Raw genomic sequence first — 21653 nt, 5'->3', positions numbered from 1 at the left:
CGACGCTTCAGATGTTGCTCTTGCCGCCACTCTAAACCAGGCAGGCAGACCGTGGCATTCTTTTCCCGCACCCTCTCACGGTAATAAAGCCTCTCTTGTACCGTTTTGTGTCTTTGTGTGCAATTGTTTTTTTTAATAAATAATTTTTATTGAAGTTTTTACAAAATACAAAATATAAACATCATAACTCTATTAACGGACACCCGCGGTAACACCCCGTAAACAGTGCCCCCCAGCTGCAAGAGCAACTTCAAACAAAAGGGAAAAAAAACAAAACAGAAACCAAAAGACAGAGAAAAGAGAAAAAGAACAAGGGAGAGAGATAGCACCCTCCACAAACCCATGTGTACAGTTCTCCCTCCCCCCCTCCTCCCCGGGTTGCTGCTGCTGTCGGCCTATTTCCCTACCGTTCCGCCAGGAAGTCCAGAAAGGGCTGCCACCGCATGAAAAACCCTTGTGCTGATCCCCTCAGGGCAAATTTCACCCTCTCCAATTTAATGAACCCTGCCATATCCGAGATCCAGGCCTCCACGCTTGGGGGCCACGTATCCTTCTACTGGAGCAAGATCCTCCGCCGGGCTACTAGGGATGCAAAGGCCAGGACCCCGGCCTCTATCGCCTCCTGCACTCCCGGCTCCACTCCCACCCCAAAGATTGTGAGTCCCCAGCTTGGCTCGACCCTGGATCCCACCACCCTCGACACCGTCTTTGCTACCTCCTTCCAAAACTCCCCCAACACTGGGCACGCCCAAAACATATGGGCGTGGTTCGCTGGGCTCCCCGAGCACCTAGCACACCTGTCTTCGCCCCCGAAAAACCTACTCATCCTCGTCCCGGTCATGTGAGCCCTATGTGGCACCTTGAACTGTATGAGGCTAAGCCTCGCACAGGAAGAGGAGGAATTCACTCTCTCCAGGGCATCCGCCCATGTCCCCTCCTCAATCTCCTCACCCAGCTCCTCTTCCCATTTACCCTTCAGTTCCTCCACCGAGGCCTCGTCCACCTCCTGCATCACCCGGTATATGTCCGAGATGCTCCCTCCTCCGACCCACACCCCCGAGAGCACCCTATCCCGCAGCAAAGGGAACCCCTCCACCTGCTGCCTGGCAAACGCCCTCACCTGGATGTACCTAAACATGTTCCCCGGGGGGAGCCCAAACTTCCCCTCTAACTCCCCCAAGCTCGCGAACCTCCCCTCCACAAACAGGTCCCTCAACCTCCTAACCCCTGCCCTGTGCCAGCCCCTGAATCCGCCATCAATGCTCCCTGGGACGAACCGATGGTTCCCCCGTATCGGGGCCTCCATCGAGCCCCCCCATTTCTCCTCTGTGCCGTCTCCATTGCCCCCAAACTTTGAGGGTAGCCGTCACCACCGGGCTCATGGGATACCTCGTTGGAGGGAGCGGCAACGGCGCCGTTACTAGCGCTTCCAGGCTCGTGCCCACACAAGACGCCGCCTCCATCCTCTTCCACGCTGCCCCCTCCTCGCCCATTACCCACTTACGCACCATCGCTGCGTTGGCCGCCCAGTAGTACCCACAGAGGTTGGGCAACGCCAGCCCCCCCCTATCCCTGCCTCGTTCCAGGAACACTCTTCGAACCCTTGGAGTCCCATGCGCCCACACAAATCCCGTGATACTGCTGTTGACCCTCCTGAAAAAGGCCTTTGGGATAAAGATGGGGAGGCACTGGAACAAGAACAAAAACCTCGGGAGCACCGTCATCTTGACGGACTGCACCCTCCCCGCCAGTAACAGCGGTAATATATCCCACCTCTTAAACTCCTCCTCCATCTGCTCCACCAACCTTGTGAGGTTGAGCTTGTGCAGGGCCCCCCAACTCCCAGCCACCTGGACCCCTAGGTACCTGAAGCTCTTCCCTGCCTGCTTCAGTGGGAGCCTACCAATCCCCTCCTCTTGATCCCCCGGATGCACCACAAACACCTCGCTCTTGCCCAGGTTCAGCTTATACCCCGAGAAACCCCCGAATTCCCCAAGGATCCTCATCACCTCCGGCATCCCCCCCACCGGGTCCGCCACATAGAGCAGCAGGTCGTCTGCGTACAGTGACACTCGATGCTCCTCCCCCCCCCCGCACCATGCCCCTCCAGTTCCCTGACTCCCTCAATGCCATGGCCAGGGGCTCAATTGCCAACGCGAAGAGCAAGAGGGACAGGGGGCACCCCTGTCTCGTCCCCCGATGCAGCTGAAAGTACTCCGACCTCCTCCTATTCGTGGCTACACTTGGCATCGGGACCTCGTAGAGCAGCCTCACCCACCGAATAAACCCCTCCCCAAACCCAAACCTCTCCAACACCTCCCACAAGTACTCCCACTCCACCCTATCGAAGGCCTTCTCCGCATCCAACGCCACCACTATCTCCGCCTCCCCTTCCACCGCCGGCATCATATTGACATTGAGGAGTCTTCGCACATTTGTGTTCAGCTGCCTTCCCTTCACAAACCCAGTCTGGTCCTCATGTATGACCCCCGGCACACAATCCTCTATTCTAGTGGCCAGGATCTTTGCCAGCAGCTTAGCGTCGGCGTTCAGCAACGAAATCGGCCTACATGATCCACACTGCAGAGGGTCCTTGTCCCGCTTCAGGAGCAAGGAAATCAGCGCCCGCGACATAGTTGGTGGCAAAGCCCCCCCATCCCATGCTTCGTTAAAGGTCCGGACCAACAGGGGGACCAACAGGTCCAAATACTTTTTATAGAATTCCGTCGGAAACCCGTCCGGCCCCGGCGCCTTCCCCGACTGCATGCTCCCTATCCCTTTGACAACCTCCTCCAACTCGATCGGCACCCCTAGTCCCTCCACCCGCTCCTCTTCCACCCTCGGGAAACGCAACCTGTCCAGGAAGCGCCCCATTCCACCCTCCTCCACCGGGGGCTCAGACCGGTACAGTTCCCCATAAAAGTCCCTGAAGACCCCATTGACCTCTACCCCCCTCCTCACCACCTTCCCGGCACTATCCCTCACTCTCCCAATCTCCCTTTCCGCGTCTCGCTTCCGGAGCTGGTGCGCCAGCATCCTGCTCGCCTTCTCCCCGTGTTCATACACCGCCCCCTGTGCTTTCCTCCACTGGGCTTCCGCCTTTCTAGTCGTCAGTAGGTCAAATCTGGCCTGAAGGCTACGCCTCTCCCCCAGCAATCCCTCCTCTGGGGCCTCCGCATATCTCCTATCCACCTGCACCGTCTCCCCTATCGGTCTTTCCCTTTCCCTCTGCTCCCCCCTCTCCCTATGGGTTCGGATGGAGATCAATTCCCCCCTCATCACCGCCTTCAATGCCTCCCAGACCGTCCCCACCCGAACCTCCCCGTTATCATTGGCCTCGAGGTATCTCTCAATACACCCCCGGACCCTCCCGGCCACCTCCTCCTCTGCCAGCAGCCCCACCTCCATGCGCCAGAGCGGACGTTGGTCCCTCTCTTCCCTCAGCCCGAGGTCCATCCAGTGCAGGGCATGATCCGAAATGGCAATGGCGGAGTATTCCACTTCCTCCACCCTCGACACCAGCCCCCTGCTCAGGACAAAAAAGTCAATCCTCGAGTAGGCCTTATGTACATGGGAGAAAAACGAGTATTCCCTGGCCCTTGGCTTCGCAAGCCTCCAGGGGGCAAACCCCCCATCTGGTCCATAAATCCCCATAGCACCTTAGCCGCCGCCGACCTCCTACCCGTCCGGGACTTGGATCGATCCAATGGGGGATCCAGCACAGTGTTAAAGTCTCCCCCCATGATCAGGCCCCCCACCTCCAGGTCCGGAATGCGGCCCAGCATACGCCGCATGAACCCCGCGTCATCCCAATTTGGGGCATAAACATTCACCAACACTACCCGCTCCCCCTGCAGCTTGCCACTCACCATCACGTACCTCCGGCCACTGTCAGCCACCACCTTCAACGCCTCAAACGACACCTTCTTCCCCACCAGGATCGCCACCCCTTCCTCTTCTCGTCCAGCCCTGAGTGGAATACCTGGCCCACCCACCCCTTTCTCAGCCGGACCTGGTCCACCACTCTCAGGTGTGTCTCCTGGAGCATGGCCACATCCGCCTTCAGCCCCGCAACTACTCGGGCCCTCTTGACCGGCCCATTCAGCCCCCTCACATTCCAGGTTATCAGCCTGATCCGAGGGCTCCCTGCCCCCTTCCCCTGTCGGTTAGCCATACCCCCTCCCTTGCCCACCCCCGGCCAGCGTCCCACGCTCTTCCAGTTTCCCACGGCGGCACCTCCCCCCCTCCAGCACCCCCTGCGTCCTCCAGCTCCTTCCTGACCGTTTCAGCATCAACCCGGTAACCCCCCCCCCTCCCCTCCCAGGCTAGGACCCCTCCTAGCCGCGCCCCCCCCCCCCCCCCCCTACAGCACTCCCGTGAGCCACCTATCTTCTGCTGACCCCGGCGGCTCCCGCCCTACTTTCGGCTCCTCCCAACGTGGGACTGCCCCTCCTCCATAGTGCCCATCAACCAGTCCACCCTCCCCCGCTCCTGCGCGGGAGAAGAAGACCCCGCCCCCTCCCTCTCCCCGCACGGGGACCCCGCAGAAAGCCCGCGCTTTCGCCCTGCCGGGCCCCGCCTCCTCCAGGGCCACTCCCATTGTCAGTCCCCCCCACCAGCTCCCCAAACACCCCGTTTACCCCTCAGTCCAAACCCGTCCACCCAACTCCTGCTAGAAAACCCATAAAGAAAACACCCGTACGGCATCACCCCACCCACCCTACGGCCACCCCACCTCATACCCTAAACCCCACAAATACACATACAGTATAAATAAATACAGTATTCTACAGCATCCCCCCTCCGGGGGACCCTCAGTTTGTGTGTGTGCAATTGTTAGCGTATCAAGGAGACACTGAGAAGGTCTACAAGAATAAAGCGCATGCCAGAAAGATTGAACTTGTAACAGATTGTAAAAAAAAAATTCTTAACATGTAAATAGTTATGCAATTCATGGTGAAATGTAAAAAAATAATTTAACGTATGTAGATAATTTTATTTTCCAAAGGAAAGGGGATGAGAAATATGCATAAGGCAAGTTTGATGTGGAGATGCCAGTGTTGGACTGGGGTGACCACAGTAAGAAGTCTTACAACACCAGGCTAAAGTCCAACAGGTTTGTTTCAAATCACTAGGTTTCGGAGCACTGAGGAAGGAGCTTTATCACGCAGTTGTTTCATTAAAAAAATTTAAATTAGATGTTTTGTAGTTCAGTTAATTCAGCCAGTCTACAAAACATGACAGGTTATATTGCCAAGCTTGGACCGGTCGAGCCCAGGGTCAGGATAGGTGTTGGCAGTGGTGAAGGAGCTGAGGGGTTTATACAGCACGTGGGGTTGGGGGATGGGGGTGGACTTGTGGAGGTTTGGGATGTCGAGGGTGAAGGAATTTTCATATTTTTCCCATATGCTGTACTATGGTGTACTATTAAGCTATTTACTATTAAGCTATTTTGCTGGTAGGGACAGCTGGTTTTCGAACAGTCGTGCCAGATTTGATTCAGCAGTCACAGGTTGTGGAATTTCACGCTCGTTGAAGAGACCGGAGAGGTCACTCTCAATCTTGCTTTTTGACTTGAACAGTTTTTCATTGAAGAGCCTCATCAGCTTCTCTTCGATAACCAGGTTTCTCTGGCGTTGGTGCTGTTTTTGTCTACATTCATGGTTGATATTCAGCTTCCTCCTCTCGGCATCGTGCACCAGACTTTTTTCTGGTGGATAAGGTGTTGCTGGCGGGGTGGTCGACTCGGGGTATTCGGTGATTGTGGTCTCTGACCACGTGGCACACTAGGTGGATTTGCAAGTGGACCATAGTGGAGGCTAGATGTGGGGTTGTTGGCGGATGAGGAGGTGTTCGAGTGGGTGAGGGCCACCATCCGGGGATACGTGGAGCTCAATGACATGGGGGAGGTCACGGCTGCCACTCTGTGGGAGGCACTCAAGGCGGTGGTTCAGGGGGAGTTTATATCAATTTGGGTACATAGGGAGAAGACGGAATGGGCAGAGATGGCAAGGCTGGTGGAAGAGATTTTGAGGGTGGACAGGAGATATTCGGAGGCCCAAGAGGCAGGGCTGCTGAAGGTGAGGCAGAGGCTCCAGGTGGAGTTCGGATTAGTGCCCACGGGGAAGGCGGTGGGGCAGCTGAGAGGGCCAGAGGGGCAGTATATGAGTATGGTGAGAAGGCAAGTAGCATGTTGGCCCACCAGCTGAGGAAGCCGGAGGTAGCAAGGGAGATTTTATCTTTGGCAGAGTAAAGGACGAGATGGGAGGGTGGTGTTGGACTCGGTGGGGGTGAATGGGGTGTTTGAGGCTTTTTACAGGAGATTGTATAAGAACATAAGACCACAAGACATGGGAACAGAATTAGGCAACTTGGCCCATCGGGTCTGCTCTGCCATTCAATCATGGCTGATATTTTCTCATCCCCTTTCTCATGGCTTCTCCTGGAGTCAGAGCCCGCAGCCAGTGGAGGGAATGAGGCGGTTCCTGGACGGGTTGGAGTTTCCTGGGTGGACGAGGAGTTGGTGCAGGGATTGGGGGCCCCGATTGGGTTGAGAGAGGTGATGGAGAGTATGGGGGCCATGTAGGCAGGGAAGGCCCCGGGTCCGGATGAGTTCCAGGTGAAGTTTTATGAAAGGTTTGAGGGGGACCTGGGGCCACTGCTGGTGTAGGCATACAATGAGGCTCGGGATAGGGGGGAACTCACCCCTACATGATCACAGGCACCATCTCTCTGATATTGAAAAAGTACAAGGATCCGGAGCAGTGTGGATCGTACCTTCCAATATCGCTATTGAATGTGGACGCCAAGTTGCTCGCGAAGGTGTTGGCTTCGCAAATTGAGGAGTGTGTCCTGGGGGTGATAGGTGAGGACCAAATGGGGTTTGTGAAAGGGAGACAGTTGTCGGCAAATGTGAGGAGGTTGCTTAATGTGTCTGACAAATCTGTTAGAGTTCTTTGAGGAAGTAACAAGGAAGTTAGACAAAGGAGGACCAGTGGACGTGATTTATTTAGATTTCCGGAAGGCCTTTGACAAGGTGCCGTATAGGAGACTGTTAAATAAGTTAAGTGCCCATGGTGTTAAGGGTAAGATCCTGGCATCGATAGAGGATTGGCTAACTGGCAGAAGGCAAAGAATGGGGATAAAGGGGTCTTTATCAGGATGGCAGCTAGTGACTAATGGTGTACCTCAGGGGTCGGTGCTGGGACCACAACTTTTCACAATGTACATTAATGATCTGGAGAAAGGAACTAAAGGCGCTGTTGCTAAGTTTGCAGATGATACAAAGATCTGTAGAGGGGCAGGTAGTATTGAGGAAGCAGGCGGGCTGCAGAAGGACTTGGACAGGCTAGGAAAGTGGGAAAATAAGTGGCAGATGGAATACAATGTGGAAAAGTGTGAGGTTGTGCACTTTGGAAGGAGAAATGAAGGCATAGACTGTTTTCTAAATGGGAAGACGCATAGGAAATCAGAAGCACAAAGGGACTTGGGAGTCCTTGTTCAAAATTCTCTTTAGGTTAACGTGCAGGTTCAGTCGGCAGTTAGGAAGGCAAATGCAATGTTAGCATTCATGTCAAGAGGGTCGAGTACAAGACCAGAGGTGTACTTCTGAAGCAATATAAGGCTCTGGTCAGACCCCATTTGGGGTATTGTGAGCAGTTTTGGGCCCCGTATCTAAGGAAGGATGTGCTGGCCTTGGAAAGGGTCCAGAGGAGGTTCACAAGAATGATCCCCGGAATGAAAAGCTTGTCGTATGAGGAATGGTTGAGGACTCTGGGACTGTTCCCATTGGAGTTTAGAAGGATGAGGGGGGGAATCTTATTGAAATTTACAGGATACTGCGTAGCCTGGATAGAGTGGACGTGGAGACGATGTTTCCACTTGTAGGAAAAACTAGTAGAGGACACAATCTCAGATTAAAGGGGACGATCCTTTAAAACAGATCTGTGGAGGAATTTGTTCAGCCAGAGGGTAGTGAATCTGTGGAATTCTTTGCCGCAGAAGGCTGTGGAGGCCAAACCACTGCGTGTCTTTAAGACAGAGATAAATAGGTTCATGATGAATAAGGGGAACAGGGGTTACGGGGAGAAGGCAGGAGAATGGGGATGAGAAAAATATCAGCCATGATTGAATGGCGGAGCAGACTCGATGGGCCGAGTGGCCTAATTCTGCTCCTATGTCTTATGGTCCTATGATGCCTCTGGAGGTGCAGGGGATGGAGGTGGTAGTGACAATGAACATGGAGAAGGCTTTCAACCGGGTGGACTGGGAATATTTGTGGGAGGTGCTGGGGTGGTTTGGTTTCGGGCAGGGGTTCGTGTATTGGGTCCGGTTGCTGTACAAGACACCGGTCCCAAATGTTCAGAGGAACCAGGTGAGTTCTGGATATTTCGGGCTGCAGCGTGGGATGAGGCAGGGGTGCCCGCACTCCCTGTTGCTTTTCGCCTTGGCTATACAGCCATTGGCAATGGCATGTAGAGCATTGAGGGATTGGAAAGAGATTGTGAGCCAGGGGAGGGGAGGTGTCAAGCACAGGGTTTCGCTGTACGCGGACGGCTTGCTGTTACATAGTTCAGACCCATTGGGTGGCATTGGGGCATTATGGGGATTTTGGAGGACTTTGGCGGTACTCTGGGTACACATTGAACATGGGAAAGAGCAAATTGTTCCCGATTGAGACCAGGGGGCAGGAGAGGAGGCGTGTTTTAGACACCTGGGCATTCAGGTTGGGTGCAGCTGCACAAGTTAAATTTGACTCGCTTGGTGGAATCGATGAAAGGGCACTTTAAGAGGTGGGATGTGCTGCCACTGTCGTTAGCGGGTTGGGTGCAGTTAAGATGATAATGCTGCCAAGGTTCCTATTTATATATCAGAACCTCCCGATCTTTGTCATGCCAATGTGGGGACATCTGATGGTCCCAGAAGCAATGGCGTTAAGTTGTTTAAGGATATAAAAATGAATTCAAATTTATGATAATCAGGTTCATGCCTGATCTCAAAGTGATATCTCACTACTGGTTATCCCGTTACGGCCCTCTTGCTAATTAGCGGCCATAACGGGATTTGCGCCCATGGCGAACAGACCCAGAACATCACACCCAAAGTTTATTATATACTGGAACATGACAGCAGCCTGACCCAAGGTTCTTGAAGGAATCATTAATGACTGCTCAAGAAAAAAATATTTTGGGAGAATTTTCTATGGGGTTTGGGAGAGCAGAGTAGTGTTCCTCTTGGTCCTATAAAATTACTACAGGCTTATGATGACTCATACTTGATCTAACAGTTCGATCTCATTAATATGATCTGCTGTTCGTCGTATATATAAATGATTTGGAGGAAAATGTAACTGGTCTGATTAGTAAGTTTGCGACACAAAGGTTGGTGGAATTGTGGATAGCGACGAGGATTGTCAGAGGATTGTTTGGACACTTGGGTGGCGAGATGGCAGATGGAGTTTAATTCGGACAAATGTGAGGAGATGCATTTTGGAAGGTCCAATACAGGTAGGGAATATACAGTGAATGGTAGAACCCTCAAGAGTATTGACAGTCAGAGAGATCTTGGTGTACAGGTCCGCAGGTCACAGAAAGGGGCAACACAGGTGGAGAAGGTAGTCAAGAAGGCATACGGCATGCTTGCCTTCATTGGCCGGGGCATTGAGTATAAAAACTGGCAAGTCATGTTGCAGCTGTATAGAACCTCAGTTAGGCCACACTTGGAGTATAGTATTCAATTCTGGTCGCTACATTACCAGAAGAATATGGAGGCTTTAGAGAGGGTGCAGAAGAGATTTACCAGGATGTTGCCTGGTATGGAGGGCATTAGCTATGAGGAGAGGTTGAATAAACTTGGTTTGTCCTTACTGGAACGAAGAAGGTTGAGGGACGACCTGATAGAGGTCTACAAAATTATGAGGGGCATAGACAGAGTGGAGAGTCAGAGACTTTTTCCCAGGGTAGAGGGATCAATTACTAGGGGGCATAGGTTTAAGGTGCGAGGGGTAAGGTTTAAAGGAGATGTGCGAGGCAAGTTTTTTTACACATAGGGTAGTGGGTGCCTGGAACTCGCTGCCGGAGGAGATGGTGGAAGCAGGGACAATAGTGATGTTTAAGGGGCATCTTGACAAATACATGAATAGGATGGGAATAGAGGGATACGGACCCAGGAAGTGTAGAAGATTTTAGTTTAGACAGGCAGCATGGTCGGCACAGGCTTGGAGGGCCGAAAGGCCTGTTCATGTGCTGTACTTTTCTTTGTTCTTTCTTTTTGTTAATTTGGATTCAGCTCTTCTTTCCCATCCATATGCCCTCTCTCCATCAATCTAAATTAGTTCCTGTTCCTTTTAACTGGCGAGCTGCAGTAGAGTGTTTGCTTGGCACTGACAGCTCAACAACAGCATTCAAATTAGGGGTGTACCTGGTAGTTCATGCCTCCCGACATTGGCTTTGGGTGGGTGGCACAGCTAATTCACTGACTTGCTCAGCATTTGAACAACAATTGAAAGGCATATCCTTTAAGGATTTGTTAAAATCATACTACTTTGTTCACTAAACACGAGCATCAAGGAAAATTATTGTTCTGACAAGAAGGAATATGAACATTTAAATTATTTTAGGAATGTGCTTAGAACTAAATCAAATGTATTAATTTAAAAGTTAGTCAGCTAAATACCCTATGAATGGTATGTTCCATATAGAGCTGTACTTTTTGACCACTTCAGTGTTTGTGCAATATGACTGGAGTGTAGAGCAGTGTTTTTCAAACTTTTTTTCCGTGGGCCCATTTTTCGATCCACGGCAGCTGACCTTCGCGACCCAGGCCAGCCGACCTTCGCGACCCACGCCGGCCGACCTTCGCGACTCACGCCGGCCAATATTCGCGACCCAACATTAATCCCCAACCAACATGGCTGAAAGATGATTTGGTTATTAGTTGTGGGAGCCTTTGTGCACATATTGACTGCTGCGTTTCCTACCTCACAGCAGTGACCACACTTCAAAAGTACTTATTCGGTTGTAACGCACTTTGCGAACATCCTGAGGTCTTGAAAGGTGCTACATAAATGCAAGGTGCTACATAAATGCAAATTGAAGCAGTCTCAGGATTAGCTTGCAGTGCCAGGAAAGACCACTCTATGTATCAGGACCCTGTTGAAATTCGGGGCCTCAGTGGGGGACGCCCTGCCGAGGTTGCACTTAATCCTGTTTCCTGCACTGAGGATCTTCACTCACTGGAACTCCTCAGTGCAGGAAGACATCGGGGGGGGGGGGGGGGGGGGGGGGGGGGCTGAGAGTTGGCGTGACCCCGCTTTGCAGTCAGGGGAAGCCGGGGCTGCACCTCATCAACAACAGAGGCAGGAAGAGACCCATCATTGCGGTGTTATGCATCACTGTAAATACACAAGGGGTTAATGTAAATACACGTAGACTAGCTAGACACTAGAGGGAGCACCAGAGACATGACACACAGACATTCAACCAATAGGTCAGTAAGATAGGACACGACCAATGGGCATTCACGATACACACAGAGGTGACACCACCACAGAAGGGCATTACACCAACCCATATAAAAGGACACAGCACACATGATCTTCCTCTTTCCAATGGAGACACTCAGTGTGTACACAGGGTTGATTCAACACATCACACCCACCACCTGGATTGTAGCTGACTGGTTCGTCAGTCTGAGTAGCTATAGCAGGATTAACGGGAGAGTTGAATCCAAGTAGGAGAATTGTTAACAGTTTAAATAAATGTGTTAAAGCTATCTCTAAGTCTGAACCTTCCTTTGTCAGAGTGCACATCAAGGAAGCAGCTTATGCTACGTCGAGATCATAACAAAACATGGTATGCAGGAGTTGGCCGCTCAAGCAGCTCAATTGAACTCTTGCAAGGTAGCTTGATGGCGGGAAAATTTCTGGTATGCCTTCACCACCCCAACTCCGCAAATATGCATCCTTCCCCCCTCTCTATATCACTATATGGGCCACCTTGCCTCACAGCCCATCTCCAGCTGGCTGATAAAATCCAGCGTAACAAGTTAGCATCCCACAATCAATTAAAATTTCTTGTTTTGTCAGTTCAATAAGCTTACAGGAAAAACCTACCCAACAAGCAGTTACAAGCCACAAACACCCACAATGCAAATCATTATTAGAATACATGTTAGGAATGTGGTTCTGTGCATGCACACCGATGAGCGGGCACACATGCGCAGTGCGCTTGCATTTTTTTATGGTCGCGGCCGCCATTTTGAAGGCCACTCATAGCCAGCATTGTTAAAGCTGACCGTTGCGCAAATTTGCGCAATCGGGAGCACCGCGACGGACGGCTCCACCTCACGCCCGACACCTGGCTGCAATCCACCCGTGGGTGGGTCATGATCCTGACTTTGAAAATGCCTGGTGTCGTGGATATAAAATGAAGGATGAAAATGCTGATACTTGTTTCATTTATGCTATTTTTTTTTTTTATTAATAAACAATTTTATTGAGGTAGTTTTTGGCTTTATAAACAGTTACAGACATCATCAGAAAGGAAGCAAAAAAGGCAAAAATGTGCCAACATCCACGTTCTTTCAATACTTCCACCGTAACATATTGCACAAGCCCGCTCCCCTCCCATCGGTTCATTTATGCTATTTTAATAAAATGCGTTCCTGCTGATTTAGGGGCTGGTTTAGCACAGGGCTAAATCACTGGCTTTGAAAGCAGACCAAGGCAGGCCAGCCTCCCCGAACAGGCGCCGGAATGTGGCGATTTGGGGCTTTACACAGTAACTTAATTTAAAGCCTATTTGTGACAATAAGCGATTTTCATTTCATTTCATATGTGAGCAACTAGACTACTTTCTTATTTTTACCTTTTCATAGTCTTGTGTTGTAAATTTCTGTAGTGCTGGATAAAGGGGTTCGCCTGGATTCATAGCTTCACTCAGTACATGCTGTATTAGTTGCACAGGAGAATAGTAGTTGGATGATTCATTGCAGTAAATCAACAGACCAAAGGCATCAATCAGATTAGCTGGAACTGAGCTGATGTCCTGAATTACAGAAAACAAAGCAAAATCAACAATTTTTTAAAAAGGAAAAGTGAATGAAATATAAGGGGGCGTGTTTTGTGTCCATAACACTCCATTTTCACTTCCAAATACAATGGTAGCAGGAACAAACGGAGAAGATTATGTGAAATGCCAATTTATCATATTATTCCTGTAAATTTCAATCACTGGGTAGGTCTCAATCTAAGTGGTCGAAGCATCATTTGGGAACCTCATGAATATATTTTAGTTGAGATCAGATGCCTTAGTTATGATCCCCAACACCAATTTAATCTCTGCTTGCTAGATTATTATTCCCTACCCGACCAACTAAACATGGCGGTGGATATCAGGATCCAATCATCTTGACCATTCATGAAAGAGAGATAGGGAAAACTGGTTGCCTGATTGATACTATACAAGTCATCTGTGGGCTTTGTTATGTTCTGTGTTGTGGCCATGGCAAAGATGCACACTGAATATCTAGTTCTTTGACTAGTAGTATAGTTTATTAACAAAATGAACACGTGGAAAGATAACTAATGAACTATAATACAAATGGTAACAAATACGTGAATCCTCCTGGACCTACTTCTAATGCGACTGTCCTCGAGTACAACTTACTACCAACTGCCGATCTGTGGAGTCACATGGTGGATAATTTCCCCACCTACTGGTAGGAGGTTGTACATCAAACTATATACATTGCTCTGCATATCATCACATCCCCCTTCCTTTGGAAATGTGAATGTTTAACAAATATAACTGTGCTTTATAAAACATGATATGCATGACAATTTCAAACGTATCCCTTGTACACAGTTCATTGCACGTTCAGTCTTTCAGGTTAACGACACCTTCTTGTTGGTCTCCTGAACTTTGACCGAATACATGATCTTGTTCCATCTTTCGAAAGACCGGTTTCTGGATGCTATTTATTATCACCTCATCACAAATGCCAAATAAACTAAATAAACTTTCATAGTCTTCCTCTTTTGGCTCATTATCTGATTCTTCACTTCCTCATCATAATCATCATCGTAATCATCATCATCGTAGTCATCATCGGCGTAATCATCATCATCATTCTAATCATCATCATTGTAATCAATAACTTCTCCTCTGAAGTATAACACTGCTGATGGAAAGTCAGCAGCGAGTCTTGCTGCAGAACCTTCATCCAGTTCCCCAACCTCTGGAACGGCAGGAGGACTAAAAAAATTGAAGAGTCATTTGGTACAGTTTTTGTAACTCTTCTACCAGTGCACCAACCCTTATGTGTCTGCTTCATTTTAATGGTCTTCATTGTGATATTTTTTCCTTTGTTCCAATCGATCTGGCATCTTGTGCATCCTATAATTTCTGGTTCATCAAAGGAGAAAATGTCTGACTCATCAGGCTGCGACTCCATCTGGTATGTTTTTGTCACTGCTTCATTTGTGAAATGCTCATTTGGCTGAAATCTAAACGCCAGAGTAAAACTCATGGGCTGTCCATGATCTGAAAATTTCACCTGTAAATCTTGCAAAAGCTTTAAAATAGGCTCATCATGCTCCTGTATCATGTCACTGAGCAAGTCCACATTTTTGCCTGTCAGCCAGAATTCTGGAATTCCTTTTGGCTCCTCCATCTCTTCATCCGACTCTTCTTCCTCCACCTTGACTTTTGCTTTTATCTCATTGGATAACTGCTGCACTTCATCTCGTTGCCTTTTGCAATGATCCTCTGTTGCAGCGCTGGCTGGAATATACAGCCGCTCAACTAGGTTCAATGCCTCACATGCTCCCATTCCTATGATGGACTCCCGCTCTGTGTCCACAATGGAAAATGTTATGGTGTGACTTCTGTTGTGTACTCATGCTTTGAGCTCACGTGCACCTAAAATTGCAATCCCCTTCCCATTGTAGTCTCTCAGCAGTCTTGTTTGATTGACAACTGTCGATTTGACTCTCAGCCTGTTCAAATCTGACATAGTAAGAGGATTGGTCCTCGTCCCATGCCAAGCTTGCATTTAATTAAAGTACTATTGATCAGCAATGGAATTGTCTATTTGTCTTTCATGGTATCAGCATCACCATTATTATTGCCGCAACTGGTAAATATAACTTCTTTACTTTGCATATTCGGACTCATTGTGTCCTTAGTCAAAATCAGATCAATGAAAAACAAATCTTCAAGGCATATTTCATCAATCACTTTGTCTGATCCTATTTGGTCCACTGTTGGACGTGAAAATCATTGTTTTGCAAAGTGATTTGTTCTGCCACACTTGGAACACACCTTCCAAGATATGGATGCTGGACATTGTCGTAGCCCATGTCGATTGCTGCATCGCTGGCACAAAATGGCAGATCTGGTCGGCCAGTTAAATTGGGCGCCCAAACTGGGACCATGTTTCTTGATAGAATGCGTCACAAAGCTTATGGCGCTGGTGTCTTCTTCCACATTGGCGGCAACAGTTGATGGCTTTCATCAGGGAAGAGATCCATCAACAAAGGAAAGAAATGCAGGAGCACCGATCGAAGGCCATTAAAGTGGTTGTGGCACCCTGAAGGGCTCGATGAAAAGGGTCGAAAAATGTCTGGAGGTGCAGGGATCGCAGATCCGACAGATGGAAAGGATGATGTCGGACCACAGCGATCGAGTGGTGGCATTGGAGGTGGAGATGGGGCTCTTAGGAGACCGTTGCAAGATGCTGAGAACAAAGGTGGAAGAACAAGAGAATAGGCCAAGAAGGCAGAACCTGCGCATTGTTGGCCTGCCTGTAGGAGTGGAAGGCACGAGTGCCACGAGGTAGATCTCGAGGATGTTGGCAGGGCTGGTGAGGGAGGGGGTGCTGCACAAGGGCCCAGAGGTGGATAGAGCCACAGGTTTCTGAGCGGAAGCCAAGAGCTGGGGAGCTGCCACGGGCGGTGATCGTAAGACTCCATAAGTTCGTGGAAAAAGAGAAGATCCTGCAGTCGGCAAGGGGGAAAGGGAACTGTGAATGAGAGGGGTATAAGGTCAGAATATACCAGGACATTGGAGCTGAACTGGCACAACAGCGTGCTGGATTTAACAGGGCCAAGGCGGTGCTGTATCAATGGCAGATCAGTTTGGGGAGCTTCACCCGGCAACACTGTGGGTGATCCATGAAGGCGAGGAATGCTACTTGATGCAACCATCAATTCACACGATACGAAGAGTAGAAGTGAACAGTGGTTTTAATACGCTAGATCTGTGCCTGCCTTCGACTGCTCTGTACTGAGTGCCGCCTACAGGCTGCAGATCTATATACCACCCCTGAGGGGACGGAGCTACAGGCGGAGCCCACAAGGGTATCAACATCATACAACACAGTACAGTGGTGAATTGTAATAGCATACGTTCACCACATTCACCCCCTTTTAAAAAATTGAAGTCCAGCAGGGGTGAAGTGGGCTCACAGATCGAGTCTGTCCGGCGCCTTGATCGTTCTCCGTGATCGCCTCAGCTCCGGCTTTGCTGCGGGCACAGGTGTTGAACTCGACGCTGCGGGCATGGGTGTTGGGCTTGTTGACTCCGGCAGCATGTCGCCTGGAGCTTCATCACTGTAGGTCGGCAATGGGGAGGGGGGTGTAGGCCATGTAGGGGCGGTGTCCGGTGTAGGGTGAGAGGGGTGATGGTCACTGGGGAACCGGCGGGTGCCAGACTTAGGAGGGAGACTGTATCTTGTCGGCCATCACGGTGCGCCACGTAGGCATACTGAGGGTTGGTGTGAAGGAGCTGGACCCTCTCGACCAGTGGGTCGGATTTATGGCTCCTCACGTGCTTTCGGAGGAGGACAGGCCCCGGTGTTGTCAGCCAGGACAGAAGCGAGACCCCGGAGGTGGATTTCCTGGGGAAGACAAATAGGCGGTCATGAGGGCTCTCTTTCGTGGCTGTGCAAAGGAGCGACCTAATGGAGTGGAGCGCGTCAGGGAGGACCTCCTGCCAGTGGAAAACTGGGAGACTTCTAGACTGTAGGGCCAGAAGAACAGCCTTCCATACCATCACGTTCTCCCTCTCCACCTGTCCGTTTCCCCGGAGGTTGTAGCTGGTAGTCCTTACCGAGCAGGTACTGACGCAGCTCATCGCTCATAAACGAGGAGCCCCGGTCACTGTGGATGTAAGTGGGAAAACTGAACAGGGTGAAGATGTATGCAGGGCATTACTGACAGTGGCCGCGGTCATTTTGGGGCATGGTATGGCAAAGGGGAAACGGGAATACTCATCAACGACGTTAAGAAAATACGTGTTGCGGTCAGTGGGGGGGAGCGGCCCTTTGAAATCGATGCTGAGGCGCTCAAAGGGCCGGGATGCCTTCACCAGGTGGGCTTGTCCGGTCTATAGAAGTGCGGCTTACACTCTGCACAGACTTAGCAGTCCCTGGTCATGGCCCTGACCTCCTCGGTGGAGTAGGGCAGGTTGCAGGCCTTGATGAAGTGGAGAAGCCGGGTGACAGAGGTCATTGTGGATGGCCCGGAGTCGGTCACCTTGCGCGCTGGCGCATGTGCCGCGGGACAGGGCATCTGGGGGCTCGTTGAGCTTCCCCGAATGATACAATATAGTAATTATAGGTGGAGAGTTCGATTCTCCACCTCAAGATTTTATCATTCTTGATCTTGTCCCGCTGTGTGTTGTTGAACATAAAGGCTACTGACCGTTGGTCGGTGACGAGGGTGAACCTCCTACCAGCCAGGTAGTGCCTCCAATGCCGCACAGCTTCCCCAATGGCTTGAGCTTCCTTTTCGACCGAGGAGTGTCGAATCTCGGAGGCGTTGAGGGCACGGGTAAAAAAGTCCACGGGTCTGCCAGCTTGGTTAAGGGTAGCGGCCAGGGTGACATCTGACGCGTCGCTCTCCACCTGGAAGGGGATGGATTTGTCCACCGAGTGCATCGCGGCCGTGGTAATGTCTGCCTTGGTGTGGCTGAAGTCAGGGGGAAGATAGTGGCTTTGATAAGTGGGCGGGCTTTGTCCGCATAGTTGGGAACCCACTGGGCATAATATGAAAAGATCCCGAGGCATCTTTTCAGGGCCTGGGGCAGTGGGGAAGGGGGAGTTGCAGGAGGGGGGCGCATACAGTCGGGGTCGGGCCTAGAACTCCGTTTTCCACGACATAGTCAAGGATGGCTAGTTGAGTTGTGCGGAAAGCGCATTTCTCCTTGTTGTAGGTGAGGGCTTGGGCGGTTTTGAGGAACTTCTGAAGATTAGCGTCGTGGTCCTGCTGATCATGGCCGCAGATGGTGACGTTATCCAGGTACGAGAATGTGGTCCGCAGCTCGTACTGGTCCACCATTCGGTCCATCGTTCTTTGGAAGACCGAGACCTCGTTTGGGGCGGCGAAGGGGACTCTGAGGAAGTAGAAGATGCGGCCGTCTGCCACAAAGGCCGTGTAGTGGCGGTCTTCCGGGCGGATTGGAAGCTGGTGGTATGCGGACTTCAGATCTACTGTGCAGAAAACCCGGCAGTGTGCAATCTGATTGACCATGTCCGCTATACGGGGAAGGGGGTACGCATTGAGTTGCATGTACCGATTTATGGTTTGGCTGTAGTCTACAACCATCCGGTTCTTTTCCCCGGTCCTGACGACTACCACTTGGGCTCTCCAGGGGCTATTACTGGCCTCGATGATCCCCTCCCTCAAGGGTCGCTGGACCTCTGACTTGATGAAAGTCCTGTCCTAGGCACTGTACTGCCTGCTCCTGATGGGTTTACAGTTGGCGGTGAGGTTCGCGAAGAGCGGGGGAGGGGCGGCCTTAAGGGTCGCGAGGCTACATATGGTGAGAGCGGGTAGGGGTCCGCCGAACTTCAGCGTCAGGCTCCTGAGGTTGCACTGAAAGTCCAGTTCTATCAGGAGAGGAACGCAGAGATGGGGGAGGACATAGAGTTTAAAATCGGCGTACTCCGCGCCCTGTATCGCGAGGTTCGCGACACAGTACCCCCAGATCTGCACCTAATGTGATCCGGAAGTGAGGGAGATTGTTTGGGATGCGGGGGAAATCTGGAGAGAGCAGCGCCTTACCGTGTTTGGATGTATGAAGCTCTCCATGCTCCCAGAGTCAAACAGACAGGGTGTTTCAACCCAGACGGTCATCATCGAATTCTTAAGATGCTTGGGCCGTGAGTGGTCGAGGGTGACAGCGCCGAGCTGCGGGTAGCCGGCGTGGTCAGAGGTAGCGGGGTGGTCCCAAGATGGCGGCCCCATGAGTCGCACGTGTCAGACGGAGTTAAAGATGGTGGCCCCCACGGGTAGCACGAGGCGGGTGACGCATCAGAAGGGGGCAGTGTCTGCAGGCCTGTGAGTCGGGCCTGCGATTTAGGAGCTCTGGGTCGGGCCAAGTAGACTTTGGCAAAATGTCCTTTCTTGCCGCAGTCGCTGCAGGTCGTGTTCCGGGTCGGGCAAGGTGCTGGTTCTGACCACAGAAATAGCAGGGCGCCTGATGCACCATCAATTGCACGCGAGGCGAGTGATTTACCAATGTCAGGCTTTAATTAACTAGAACACAGCCTGGCGATCGTCTACAGTGGAAAAGGCCGATCGTCAGGCTTCTGAGCATTTATACCTCGTTGATAGAGGCGTGGTTAACTCAGCCTCTCGGCCAATCGGTCGAGAGGCACATGACCGACCAGGGCCAATGGTAAGCCGACGTTCTGGCCCAATGGCAGACGAGTATGCAGATCATATCATCACATTCACCCCTTACGGAGAAGGAAGGCGGGGGGGGGGGGTGTGAACGAGACCCGGGGTGGGGGGGGGGGGAAGAACTGATGATATGAGTAGCCGTCGGGAGAATAATTTTCTCTCCGTACCCTTGTCGAATTTGGGGGCTTGCCACTGGCCCAGACATAACAATATTTACAAAAGGAAGTCCATGGGACCGTAGAACTCTAGATGGATTCGATCAGTCGTTTGGTGGTCCTTGACGTCCTGGCCGAGCGCCGTAGTGGAGGAGGAGTCGTCGGATCGGCTGATGGTCCTGCTGATGTCCTGGAGTCCGGGAGCGATAGACCTCGAGTAGTCTCCGTCACCTGAGCTGGCCGTGGAGACGCCATGGATGAGGGATGGGGAAGCTGAGTGGGGTGCTGGGGTGAAAAAGGGGAGGGGGGGTCTGTGGTGGGGGGGGGCTGCACGCCGGCGGGTGCCAGGTCCCGGAGGGAGACCGTGTCCTGCCGACCGTCGGGGTACTCCACATACGCATACTGCGGGTTAGCGTGGAGTAACTGGACATGCTCCACCAACGGATCGGACTTGTGCACCCGCACATGCTTCCGGAGCAAGATGGGTCCGGGGGTGACCAGCCACGTCGGGAGAGGGGATCCAGAGGACGACTTCCTGGGGAAAACAAGAAGACGCTCATGAGGTGTCTGATTAGTTGCAGTACAGAGGAGTGAGCGGATAGAGTGCAGTGCATCGGGGAGCACCTCTTGCCATCGGGAAATAGGGAGATTTCTAGACCGGAGGGCTAGTAGTATGGTCTTCCAGATGGTACCAGTCTCCCGCTCGACCTGTCCGTTACCCCGGGGGTTATAGCTGGTCGTCCTGCTAGAGGCGATGCCCCTGTCAAGCAGGAATTGACGCAGCTCGTCGCTCATAAAGGAGGACCCCCGATCGCTGTGAATGTACGCGGGGTAGCCGAACAGTGAGAAGATGGAGAGTAGGGCCTTAATGACGGTCGATGTGGTCATGTCGGGACAGGGAATGGCAAAGGGGAAGCGGGAGTGTTCGTCGATAACCGCCAGGAAGTAAATGTTGCGGTTGTTAGAGGGAAGGGGCCCCTTGAAGTCAATGCTGAGACGTTCAAAGGGGCGGGATGCTTTGATCAGGTGTGCGCGCTCGGGGCGGTAGAAGTGCGGTTTGCACTCGGCGCAGATGTGGCAGTCACGGGTTACTGTCCTGACTTCCTCGATAGAGTAGGGCAGGTTGCGGGCCTTAATGAAGTGGTGTAGGCGGGTCACCCCTGGATGGCAGAGGTCTGCGTGGAGGGAGCGGAGGCGGTCTATCTGCGTGCTGGCGCAGGTACCGCGGGACAGGGCATCAGGAGGCTCATTGAGCTTCCCAGGACGATACAAGATATCATAGTTGTACGTGGACAACTCGATCCGCCACCGTAAAATCTTGTCATTTTTGATCTTGCCCCTTTGTGCATTATCAAACATGAAGGCTACTGACCGTTGGTCTGTGAGGAGGGTAAACCTCCTGCCGGCCAAATAGTGCCTCCAATGTCGCACGGCTTCGACTATGGCCTGGGCTTCCTTTTCCACAGATGGGTGGCGGAGTTCGGAAGCCTGGAGAGTTCTGGAGAAGAAGGCCACGGGTCTGCCCGCTTGGTTCAGGGTGGCCGCCAGAGCTACTTCTGAAGCATCGCTCTCGACCTGGAAGGGGAGGGCCTCATCGATGGCACGCATCGTGGCCTTTGCGATGTCCGCTTTGATGCGGCTAAAGGCCTGGCAGGCCTCCGTCGACGGCGGGAAGGTCGTGGTTTGCATGAGGGGACGGGCCTTGTCCGCGTAGTTGGGAACCCATTGGGCGTAGTATGCGAAGAACCCTAGGCAGCGTTTGAGGGATTTGGGGGTATTTGGGAGAGGGAGTTCCATCAGGGGGCGCATGC

At 51.7% G+C, this 21653-nt stretch overlaps 1 protein-coding gene and 1 pseudogene across 8 annotated transcripts in view; both read right to left on the bottom strand.

Annotated features, from left to right (window-relative positions):
* Positions 1-21653, bottom strand: part of mcmdc2 (minichromosome maintenance domain containing 2) — a 196078-nt gene that overhangs the window by 55484 nt on the left and 118941 nt on the right. For 7 of the 8 annotated variants that reach the window (XM_038809519.1, XM_038809521.1, XM_038809520.1 and 4 more), the window contains one exon: positions 12867-13046. In XM_038809519.1, coding sequence (XP_038665447.1) covers positions 12867-13046 — 180 coding nt within the window. Of the gene's footprint in view, positions 1-12866; positions 13047-21653 lie in introns of those variants that run through there. The other variant, XM_038809522.1, reaches the window with a different exon arrangement.
* LOC119972590 lies at positions 14010-15028 on the bottom strand (annotated as a pseudogene).

The sequence above is a fragment of the Scyliorhinus canicula genome, chromosome 10 (assembly GCF_902713615.1).
Source record: "Scyliorhinus canicula chromosome 10, sScyCan1.1, whole genome shotgun sequence".
Classification (NCBI taxonomy): Eukaryota; Metazoa; Chordata; class Chondrichthyes; order Carcharhiniformes; family Scyliorhinidae; genus Scyliorhinus; species Scyliorhinus canicula.
The sequence above is the reverse complement of the archived record's forward strand: the minus strand, read 5'-3'. Positions and strand labels throughout refer to the sequence as shown.